At 38.6% G+C, this 12,637-nt stretch overlaps 1 protein-coding gene across 1 annotated transcript in view; it reads right to left on the bottom strand.

Moving 5' to 3' along the window:
* Positions 1-12,637, bottom strand: part of CSMD1 (CUB and Sushi multiple domains 1) — a 1,072,234-nt gene that overhangs the window by 209,701 nt on the left and 849,896 nt on the right. Inside the window, exons 17-19 of the mRNA XM_087718982.1 lie at positions 11,285-11,423; positions 5,886-6,073; positions 1,535-1,723 (exon numbers count right to left, since the gene is read on the bottom strand). Of these exons, the coding sequence (XP_087575108.1) occupies positions 1,535-1,723; positions 5,886-6,073; positions 11,285-11,423 (516 nt within the window). The remainder of the gene's footprint in view (positions 1-1,534; positions 1,724-5,885; positions 6,074-11,284; positions 11,424-12,637) is intronic.

Here is a 12,637-nt window from a genome sequence, read left to right as displayed (position 1 = left end):
CTTTATCTATACAGTACTGGACAATAAATAAGTCAGACTATATTTGAAATGTGTCAATGCTTCTCTATTTGTTCTAAATATTGATTGCATTCTAAGCTAGGTGGTAAGAGAAAGAATTCAACATAACTAAGAAAAGCTATCAATCCCATCTTTTTTTTATAACCAGCACCAAGCTTATTTAAGTATTTTCAAAGAACATTTAAAGTAATTGACTCTATATATTTAAATTGTGTATTAAATTACAGCATGATTTTCAGAACAGCTATAATAGTCTATAGCTCTATAGACATATAACAAATCACATGAGCCTATCAGTTCTTCTCAATATGTCATTAAAGTTTTCTAAAGGACACGTCCATAAAATACGGTTCAGCATTCTGAAAAATGTTGGTCTATGCCAGAGGTTCCCAAACTTGGCAACTTTAAGACTTGTGGAGCTGGCTGGAGAATTCTGGGAGTTGAAGTCCACAAGTCTTAAAGTTGCCAAGTTTGGGAACCACTGGTCTATGCGGAAAACTTTGTCCTCCCTTTGAAATTTATACACCTCAAGTAACATTCTGAAAAAGTAAATTGATCTGGCTAATTAGCTCCAGATACTTTTAAGGAACTTACAACACAACAATAAACCCTTCCAAATTTGCCTGTTTTGTATCAACTGATTCACAACCTCCTGAAAATTCTTTAGCCAAATTCTGTTCCTTTAAAGTTGATTGACAATGGTTTTTCAAAAGGGGATGTATAGTTATGAAATATCTCTCACCTGGAGTCTGTTAAGTACTACTGTATTTTTTAAATTGCAAAATCTCCTTTGTGAAATAAGTCTTACTAAGATATTTAAATGTTCTGGTATAAATTGATTATATTGCTTTCATTAATATGTAAATGTAATGATGATATTGTATGATATATGGTATATGGTATATGGTATATGGTATATGGTATATGGTATATGATATATGATATATGATATATGATATATGATATATGAAATATGATATATGATATATGATATATGATATATGATATATGATATATGATATATGATATATGATATATGATATATGATATATGATATATGATATATGATATATGATATATGATATATGATATATGATATATGATATATGATATATGATATATGATATATGATATATGATATATGATATATATTATATATTATATATTATATATTATATGATATAATAATAGTAAGCAGTATTACAAAATATATTTTTTGCTTTATGATGCTTGTTTCATCAGTCAATTTGGGAGATGTGGCTCAGAAAAGTTAAAGTAAATAAATAACTGCTACCATAACTGCAGCATAAAATTATAATTATTTTGCTATTATACTTCCCAGGAAGCCATACATCAATGGGAACAAGTAAGGCAGGGGTTCTTATACGTACACAAAAGGATTTTCAAAACAAGTAACCCAAATAATTCAATTTTTCTGTACTTTATTAATGTATAAAACATGAAAACATGGAATTGTGATATTGCCCCTATTTTGATAGTATCTTTAGTTCCTCACCATCACAGCTAGGCAACGCATGATTCCACTGATGGTTTCTTTCACACACAAGTGGCTCATCGTCACTCAGCGTGTAACCCGGATCACAGCTAAACGTTACCGTAGATCGGATGCTGAAATTATTCCCAAGACGGTGCCCATTTACCGGAATTCCTGGGTCAAGGCAAGAGTCGGATTCCAGTGTGACACCTGACCAGGATAGAGAAAACAATTCCAGGCAAAATTAGATTTTAAAAATCCCCAACTATTTTTGTTACTGTTATTTCCATAATCGTTACTTTAAAAAACAGGATCAAAAAAACTCCAGTACTGATTTAAGGAAGTGAATAATTAAATGAATATCAAAAATGCAGTATATCTAACACATGACATCCAGATGTTAATTTCCTTAAATTATCCTCTCATATACTTAGATTTTAGCCTTTTAGCTAACAGTGAGAACAATTAACCAGCTTGCCTTCAGAAGTTGTGGGTTGCTTAATCACTGGAGGTTTTTAAGATCAGACTGGACAACCACTTGTTTGAAATAGTATAGGATCTCCGCTTTGAACAGAGGGTTGGACTAGAAGACCTCCAAGATCCCTTCCAACTGTGTTATTCTATTCTACTTTATTATAGGGCTACCTTAACAGAATCTTGTGTGTATGAAAGTACAAATCTCCCACCTTCTCTTTACAGCCTGATAACTTTGGATTGATTCCTTATGAGCCTCTTTCTCTGCCCATTATGCTGCTATAGGCTATGTCCTCTCTTACCTGACAATTCCCTAAGCAGCATCTCTTCCCTCATCTTCCAAGATCATTCCCACATACCACTAGAAATGCCGGACCAGTTGGTGTACTGTAAAGCATCCATTACTCATAATTTATCCTTCACTTAAAATGCTGAAATACTATATGTCATAAAATTTTTGCAACAACGAACAGAAGGCATTTGTCTATCTTAGCTTCAGTCATTAGGCTGTTCTATAGACTGCTGGACTAGGTTTTGAGAAGTGGTGGCCATACTATATATTAATTTATGTATGTTTCTTTCTCTTTCTGTCCTAGCCACTTTTTAAAGAGGCATGATTGAAAGTTTCGCTGTTTGGTTAGGTGTCAGCAGTGCTTCAGGCATTAGGTCCATACAGAGAGTGGTAAGGACAGCCAAGAAGATTACAGGAAGGTCGCTTCCTGTTTTCAGGATGCTGCTTATAAGAGCTATGTGCTTAGAGCTCAAAGCATTGTTAGAGACCCCACACACCCACTTTGTGGTCTGTTTCTGTTGCTCCCCTCTGGGAGGAGGTTTTGAAGTACTTCTAACAAGACTACCAGATTCTGTAACACAAGAGTGTCAAACAAATTTTATTGAGGGCCAATCAGGGTTGTGTTTCACCTCGGGGGCTGGGGTGGGCATGGCCAAGTTGATGTCACTCATGTCAAGGCACCTTTGGTGGCCTGAGTGCTCTGTCAATGAAAGAGGCTCCTGAACTCTGTTTTTTGGTTGCGAGGCCTCCTGCAACCAGCGAAAATGGAGCTCGGATGGGCCACATGTCCCCCCAACAGCACATTTTCAGCCGAAATGGCCTCCCTGCCACCAAAAACGGAGCTCCATTTTCACTGGCAGAGGGCTACAGGAGGCCATCACCAGTGGTGGGTTTCAAAAAATTTTGGAACCTCTTCTGTAGGTCTGGCCTGCTTTCCGGGTCCACTGGTGGAACCTCTTCTAAGCGGTTCGGTAGATTTGACGAACCGGTTCTACCGAACTGGTGTGAACTGGCAGGAACCTACCTCTGGCCATCACATTAAAAAACAGAGCCTGTGTGGGGGCATACACAAACCTCCTGAGCTTCATTTTTGCTGGCAGAGCCACTCTGGGCTAGTCCTTCACTGTTTCCAGGGCAGCCCCATGGGCCAAATCTAAGTACCCCACGTGCCAGATCCGGCCCCCGGGCCTTACGTTTCACACCCCTGCATAGCTTTGTTCTCTATGCCATCCATCTGGTAAACTTGCAAGATTCATTTTCTCACCATGTACATGTATGCATATGAACTAGACAGTGTTGTTTATCTGTGTCGTATAATACGACACAGGTAAACATAATGTAGGTATGTGGGTATATGCATAATTCTGTATTTATTCATTTATTGACATGTTTATGTAGTGTATATTGGAGGTGGTGTGAGAGATGTATACAACAGAATTTCATTTTAATGTATGCCATTAGCGTATATTCAAAGTCACAATAAAATTATTTCTAAGCTTCCTACAGCAGTACGCCAATTCTGAATGCAGCTGGCCAGAATAGGGTATAATAAATGGACATCCTTTCTGCTGTATAATAGTTTCTTTCCCTGAGCTAGCCAGAATGATCTCAGCTGATTACCCCTTGGCCCCTTATCCTAGGGGATTTCAATGAGATTGCTCCACTAGGAGCAGTTTGAAATGCCACATCCTTCATAACACCTCATCTGGCATGTGGCCTTACACACAGAGCAGGATACAGAATTTAGTTCCTATTCAGGTAGAACTGATAATCTGAAGACAGAGATGTCCCTCGAGACTCTGTTCTTACAGACCAGTGTTTCTCAACCTTGGCAACTTGAAGATGTCCGGACTTCAACTCCCAGAATTCCCCAGCCAGCGAATGCTGGCTGGGGAACTCTGGGAGTTGAAGTCTGGACATCTTCAAGTTGCCAAGGTTGAGAAACACTGTTATAGACAAATGATTCCAGTCTTATACTGGCATCACATACCATATAAAGCTCGGCAGTGATAGAGGAAAGGCTAAAACAGTTTAACCCAAAATAAAGGTTGTTTTTGGAATGTACTTAGGGAAGTCCCTGTCGCAGTTCTTTTTAACTCGGAAATATCGACTCAAAGCACTGGAAATGGAAGACGGGAAGTTGAGTTTTTGAGATCTTCCTTCAGTAGCTGGGGGAGATTCCCCTCCCCTAAATCCAAGGTTTCCAACTGTGGGCCTTACTCCACATTAATCCAAATCAATCAGGGAGTTTCATTGGTAAAACAGCCAACATTTGCAACTCTGAGTTCATGAATGTTCATAGGATCCATCATTTCCTTAAAGAGAGGCAGCAAATGAGCTGATTCGGGTCTTAATCATGTCATTTCTGGATTTTTTTGCAGCAATCTGTTAGTCAAATTACACAATGCATCTTCCTACCCCCTGATATATATCCACAACAGTGCGGTTTTCACTGCTCTGAACCACCTCTAGTATTGATCAGTTACTATCAATTATTGCAATGGTAAATTTGCTTGAAGATTTTGATCCTGTAAACTGAACCTAATTACCTAATCATAACCATCTGCTACCTTCAGTTTATGGCGGGCATGAAAAATAAAACTGCTGCTGGTGCTACTACTATATGATTTTCTAGATATCAGAATTATTATCGTAAATCATAAAGTTAAAAAAAATCAATTACACTGTATCGGCTACATGCAAGGTGGCAGTTTCTGAGTGGTTTGAACATAAAGAACAGTGAATACAGCTGTTGCAAATGAAGATTTCCCACACTATTCATAAAGAGGGACAGAGGACCATTGCTCAATTACACTGAAACCCCAATATAAACAAGGTGTTATATTGGCACAAAACCTTTATGCTTTATTTATCTAAAACATTCGCAAGTGAACTGTATATCCAGGGCCGGATTTAGATGAAAATAGGCCCTAGGCTATTCCACTTATGAGGCCCTTTCACCTCCCATTTTTAAGTTTGTAAATTACATGAGAGACAATAAAATACATCATTACTGTGATATATATCAATATATATATCAATATATATAGCTGGCCTCCCGACGGAGGGCGGCTCTGCTCTGCGGCAAAGGCAGCGAGGCCAGCCGCCTCCCCTGCTGCGCTCAGCTGCCCGGATCAGCCCCCTCGCCCTCACCTGCCTGGCCGCTGGTGGGCTCCGCGTCGACGGGGCGGCTACTGGGAGCGGCCGCGCCTCTTGCCCGACTGCAGGTGCCGGGAACGTGGGCGGGCTCCCCAACTGCCGCGGCGCTGGAACGATCTTAACCAATACATTTTTATGTATGTTTATTAGTCAGATGCGTAGAATTTCTCCTTATTTTTGGTTCAGTGTTTTAGTGTTCACTGTTTTTAGAATAGTGTAATTTTAATCTTGCTAACAATTTGAATGTAGGCCCCTCTTGATCTTGAGGCCCTAGGCTGAAGCCTAGTTAGCATATAGGAAAATCCAGCCCTGTGTATATCCCATTCTATACAGTTCATAGTGGCTAACAAATAATAAAAATAATATATCAAACCAATAGATACATATTCTATTTATGGCCCAGTCTCCTAATACATTTAATTACTTGATGAAAAAGATCGGACTTACTCTCATAGTGAATTAAGAAACCAACACTAGAACGGCTGTTGTCCGTGGTGAATAACAGATACATAAAATTGCCAGTACTAATAAGAAACTGCGGTGCTTGGGTACCATGATATTCCCCAATTAATGGTGACGAACCACTTGATCCATCTCTGACTTCCAACGTATCATAATTTACTTCTGTTTGGAATCTAACAACAAAAGATAAGTTTGTTCAGAATTTGCAAAGTAGGCAGCATGCAAGTGTAATAACTAAATAAATCAGAATAATCATAAACACAATTCAGGGCGTGTTTCAAGAATCTATAGCAATAATATTTCTGATAAGATGTAGAAGTTACATAATTGATTTAGTCTTCATATCTTTCTTACATTTTGCAATTATTTTATATTGTACAGGAAAATACACAATCCACCATAGTTGGCAAACAATACCCATGATAGCAGGATGGACTGGGGCATTTGGAAGGATCTAAGGCCATTTATGATCTCATAAAACTCAGAATACATGAAACGTATCAGTCAAATGAATGAACCACTTGTCTGGTTTAATATATATGGAATCTAGGGATCATAATTCAGTGGTAGAACTCATAATTTCGATTTGTAAAATCCAATTTAGGAAAGTTCACAATCAGTATCTGTACCATTCAAAATTCAATCCTTACCACTTCTGGATAGACAATCCCATCTATAAAGACAGACTTAGAAGAGCAACTAACAAATAGTTATTAACAATGGACTAGGGTAGTTGTTCTTAGCCTTAGTAACTTTAAAATATGTCGTCTTCAACTCCCAGAATTACCTAGCTACATTCTGAGAGTTGAGGTCTGCATAACATTGCCAATATTGAGAAACACTGGTCTAGACCAGTGTTTCTCAACCTTGGCAACTTGAAGATGTCTGGACGTCAACTCCCAGAATTCCCCAGCCAGCATTCGCTGGCTGGGGAATTCTGGGACTTGAAGTCCAGACATCTTCAAGTTGCCAAGGTTGAGAAACACTGGTCTAGACCAACCAATACTCTAGTTAATATATAACATTATACAACAGCTTTCTAAAAAAAAGTATGTATGAAAAAGCATAAGATATTGTCACTTCCACATAACTGAGAGTTTGATGCAAAGGACTCTTAAATCTTTATCTACACACTTTGTGGAGGTTTAGTATTTGTTCAACAATGTTAGGCCTTAAGTAAAGAAAATTATTAACCTTATGGTGAAATTAATTAAATAAGTAAAAATATTTTTAAAAAAATGAGTGAAATGGCACTCTGTGTTTTCCAGAGTTACACAAAACGTCAGTTGCCAAATTTGATATTAAGAGAAGCATTCTCTTTTATTCCAGTCAAGTTTCCCACACTTTGGGAATGAACATTTTTTTAAAGTTATTTTTATTATGTCTATTTTTTAAAATTTTATTTATTGTGTCAAGCATGTATAAGATAACAGATATAAGTATAAATATGATTATGAATTCAGGAAATGGATATGAATAAGTGGGTACAGTAGGCACGATGGTGCACTTATGCAACCCCCCCCCAATAGACCTCAAAGTTGTGGGGGTTTGGGACAGAAACCACAGAGTCAGGTAAGTGCATTCCACACATTGACCATTCTGTTACTGAATGTTCGGCAATTGAGTTTGGACCTTAAGTTTGTATCTATTGTATGTTCCTGTATTGTTGCGGTTGAAGCTGAAATTCTGCATCAAATAGACCCAGTTCCATCATGCAGCTGGTCTAAAAGTTAAGATTCAAGATTCAAGATTCAAGATTTAATGAATTTGTATGCCGCCCAATCCCGAAGGACTCCGGGCAGCTTACATAAAAACAGTTTTTAAAAAATACTAAGAAATTTAAAATAAAGAGACAAAGTAAGTTAAAAGGGCACAACATGCACTCAACTTAGTGGGCCTGGAACTCAATCAAGGGTCAACAGCCCCAGGCCTGCCGGAATAGCCAGGTCTTAGTAGACTTTCGGAAGGCCGAGAGAGTGGGGAGGGTCTGGATCTCTGGGGGTAGATCGTTCCATAGGGCCGGAGCAGCTACAGAGAAGGCCCTCCCCCGAGGAGCCACCAGACGACATTGTCTAGTCGACGGCACCCGGAGAAGGCCCATCCTGTGTGATCTTATCCGACACGGGGGGGAATGTGGCAGGAGACGGTCTCGTAGATATCCATGTCCTAAGCCATGTAGGCTTTAAAGGTGATAACCAGCACCTTGAAGCGCGTTCAGAGACCGATAGGGAGCCAGTGCAGCTCGCGGAGGATAGACTTACATGTAACACCATCTAATTGTGTCTAAATATTGTAGAATCATCTGACAGCCTTTCCAAAAGAACAAAAGACTCCCTTTGCTTCTGTTTGTCTGTTCAAGCCTTTCCCCCTCCTGTTTACAAAGCATCCCTGAAGGCATTCATGCAGAAACACCGCAGTCTTGCTGTGCAAGATTCTTAACCTTTTGGATTCAAAGGGTTTGCGCTGTTAAAGGAGTGACACATCCAGGAAATCTATCATGGGATTGATTTGTTTGATCTCAGGTTAAGGATAGTGGCAAAAGATCCTGTGTTCCTAAAGTGCTCCTGTTTGACCTGGCTTATGAAGTTTCCCTTCCGTGTAATAAAGAGGGCAGAAGAATGTTGTTACACATAGTCATTTTCACTTCTTGGGACAAACATTCATCCTTCACAAGGGACTATTTTGCATTTCTTGAGCTTTTCTTTTTCATTCCTTTTAACATCTTCAGTAAATAATCTACTAAAATATACAAATTTATCTCAAATTTATCTACTGATATGTCTATGTAGTGTTTGCATTTCTCCCCTTGTTAAACATCACTACTTTGGTCTTTGATAAATCAACTCTTGGAATCCTGCTCCATGGCATCAGCCAATCTGACTTTTGCTGCAATCCATCTGGATTATCGGCTCAGAGAACTGAATGATCTGCATTCAAAAGTCCGTTCACATCCTCAGCCAACGCAACTTTAACAACATTACAAGCATTACTTATGCATTTACCCATAGCAGCAATAAGAACCAAGGGAAATGCATATGTTCTTGTTTACTCTCTACTCGCTGTTGAACAATTTGCTAGGCAATCCATTTATACTCATGAATGTTCCATAACATGTTACACCTATTCTACTGAGCAAACAATCTTCATTTTTGTATTGGCACAACATTTTCCATAATTCAGATGCACCCCCGTTTTCATAATGTTTTCTCTCAGTCCAGAAATGTGCAATATACATTCTCATGTTCAAATATTTCTCGATGATTTGCTGAGCCACATTTCTAAAACTGTATTCATCTCCACCTCTTCAAATTTCCAATCAAAATTCTGTCAAACTACAAATTCAAGGATTAACAACATGCAGCTCGTATTCGATTTAGTGACTGTTCGAAGTTACAACAGCACTAAAAAAAAGTGACTTACAACCATTCCACACTTTTACAACTGTCACAGCATCCCCATAATCATGTGATCAAAATTTGGGCATTTGGCAAGCAACATGTATTTACAATGGTTGCAGTATCCTGGAGTAACATGACCATCATTTGTGACCTTCCTAGCTGGCTTGCCACTAGCAGAGTCAATGTGGGAGGCCAGATTCACTTAACGACCACATGATTCACTTAACTGCAGTGATTTGCTTAAGGGCCATGGTAAAAAAGGTAATAAAATTAGGCAATTAGCAACTACCTTGCTTAGCAACCAAAGTTCTGGATTCAATTGTGATAATAATTCAAGGACCACCTGTACACTTTAAAGGACCTCTCCTGATGGTGTGTCCTTTGGGTGTAAGCTATTCTATGGATTAGCTTCTCCACAAGACAACTTATTTCAAGCAAGAAGCTTCCAGTGGGTCTGATAAGTTTGGTCACTTATGGGTGTTACTCACTACCTACACAGATGAACATTAAGGAAAGAGTTCATGTTTAACGAAATTATGTGTGTGTGTGTGTGTGTGTGTGTGTGTGTGTGTGTGTTATTTGTGCTGATAAATAAATAAAGGGAGACTAGTATAGATCTATTTCAAGCTATTTAGCTCTCATCAACTAGCCCGAATCCCAGGAAGGGTATGGCTAGCTGATGAGAGCTAAATAGCTTGAAATAGATCTATACTAGTCTCCCTTTATTTATTTATCAGCACAAATAAAAAACACAAATATAACAAAGGCAACAGTAAAAATATTGGGTTTCTGTCATGATGGACTCTTGTGATGAGCCGATAGACAGAGAATAGAAGCAGTAGACTTCCTCCCATATTTGGACGTACCAGGGGTTGTGACACTAAATACACACATACATACATACATACATACATACATACATACATACATACATACCCCTCCCTCCCTCCCTCCCTCCCTCCCTCCCTCCCTCCCTCTCTCTCTCTCTCTCTCTTTCTCCCAATTCCCTCTACTGGAGACTCCTCAATAATTCTTTTCCATCAACATGTCTATTCATTTTGTTTGTCTCTTTCAGCTTTAACTATTTTTATTCTCTTTGACTACATCCTTTGCAACCTTTTCCTCTTTTTAAATAGTATACAATCTCTTTCAATTTAACTATCATTCACCATGTATCTTTTTGCATACTTTCCATTAGCAAAACTCCACACATTCTGCAGGTACAACTTAGTTCTTGAACTCTGTTCCAAGCAGCTTCTGTTTGAAGGGTGGGCAACTGTGACCCCTTTACATCCTGGGGACTTCAACTCCCAGAATTCATAATCAATAAGCGGTTTAAAACTATCTTTTGTATTGTTCACATTTATCACCTCCTACCTATCTTTGGATGTGTTGACCAGTTTTAAGTGACTGATGATTCTCCTGCTTTGGTCTGGTAAACTGTAAAGGGAACACATGGCTACAATCACTTTGTCTAACTGATTTATGAACCCTGCCAATCACTTGAATAAAGAAGAGAGAAGATAGCAGTAATAGCAGTAGACTTATATACCGCTTCATAGGCCTTTCAGGCCTCTCTAAGCGGTTTACAGAGAGTCAGCATATTGCCCCCAACAATCTGGGTCCTCATTTTACCCACCTCGGAAGGATGGAAGGCTGAGTCAACCCTGAGCCGGTGGGATTTGAACCGCTGACCTGCTGATCTAGCAGTAGCCTGCAGTGCTGCATTTAACCACTGCGCCACCTTGGCTCTATAGATGCAAACTTCCTCTTCACTATTCTCTGCACTTATGTCCTGATAAATTTTCCCCCTCTTATGATTGATTGTTTGGAAACCATCAGTTGGAATAATCCATATTTCTATTTTTTATGGTCTTTTTGTAATTAACTTTTTATTTAGATATAATCATCTGCATTGTAGACCCTCTATAAAGCTGGGGAAAAAATCAACAACAAAGCATTTTCTAGTGCTTTACTTTTACTCACTTATCAAAGGTGATCTTAATGGAGTGCCCTTTCTTGCCTTCAATGACCCATTCGCAGTTTAATGAATCTTTGTAGTATCCTGGCCATCCTGGTGGCAAAATGATGCCGTTAGATGCGGTCAGGTGGCCACCACATGGTGCTGAAAAATAAATAAGAATAACGACAATAAATTGAGGTGTCAATTACACTAAAATGTATTCATATTAACTTCAGGTGTTCCATGGCTGAATTTTAAAATTGGCTGCAATTTCGATGACAAATAATCCTTTGGCTCTGCCTTGTCTAATCATCTTAGTTTGTCACAAACACTACATTCAGAATAGGATTCGGTGCCTACTTGAAAAAACAACCTTTGTTACCGATTGAATACATTTTACTCTCTGCATTTATTCAATCTAACACTGGCGCTCCATATAGTCCACTGTGAATTTGCTATGCCCTGATCAAGCCTCCTTCACAATCACGTTGAATCTCAGTACATTTGTCTGCATTGGGCAGTTTTTAAAAAATTGATAAATAAAATAAAACAAGTAAAATAATTGTTAAAAGGTATTATTACATCAAAATTCCTGCTCAAGGTAACAACAGAATGATGTTGAGTCAACCACATCAGGCCTTTCAATCTTTCCTCCTGTTCTCTTCTCCTCAATCACTTTAAATCAAATATTAAATGTGACTAACTTATATATGCAGCCAAGATACCATTAAATTCAGTTCCTCACTGTTTGTCATTTTTATTTCATCCTGTTATGCATAGCATTAGTTTATGATTTTTTTTTAATACACACACACACACAAAATATATTTCATGCCACTTTCTATATTATCATTAGTTTGTATAATGATATTAAGTATATTGAACACTTAATTCATACACTTATACATCATAGTTTAGGATGTGTCGATGGACATCCATATATTAGCACTAATAAGTCAAGGACTCCCTGCAGCTAGAAGCACCTGAGGGTTACAAGAGGCAAAATAATTATATTTATTCTTTCGTTTGCTTTTTAAAATATTAATTCATATGCCATACAGTTTACTCCGGCCTAATACATTTGGTTGCACCGATTATATTATTATCATTATTTGGCTTTGGGTCCTAATCCCAGTTCATCCAACAACATTGAATTCAGCCCTCAGCATTTGGTGGAGAGCCGAGGTGGCGCAGTGGTTAGGGTGCAGTACTGCAGGCCACTTCAGCTGACTGTTATCTGCAGTTCAGCGGTTCAAATCTCACCGGCTCAAGGTTGACTCAGCCTTCCATCCTTCCGAGGTGGGTGAAATGAGGATCCAGACTGTGGGGGCAATGTGCTGGCTCTGTAAACCGCTTAGAGAGGGCTGAAAGCCCTA

Source organism: Thamnophis sirtalis, unplaced genomic scaffold (assembly GCF_051295495.1).
Source record: "Thamnophis sirtalis isolate CommonGarterSnake01/CBP01778 unplaced genomic scaffold, rThaSir2_p1.2 scaffold_6, whole genome shotgun sequence".
In the NCBI taxonomy this organism is placed as follows: domain Eukaryota; kingdom Metazoa; phylum Chordata; class Lepidosauria; order Squamata; family Natricidae; genus Thamnophis; species Thamnophis sirtalis.
Note: the sequence above shows the minus strand (reverse complement) of the source record. Positions and strands in the feature narration are given on the sequence as shown.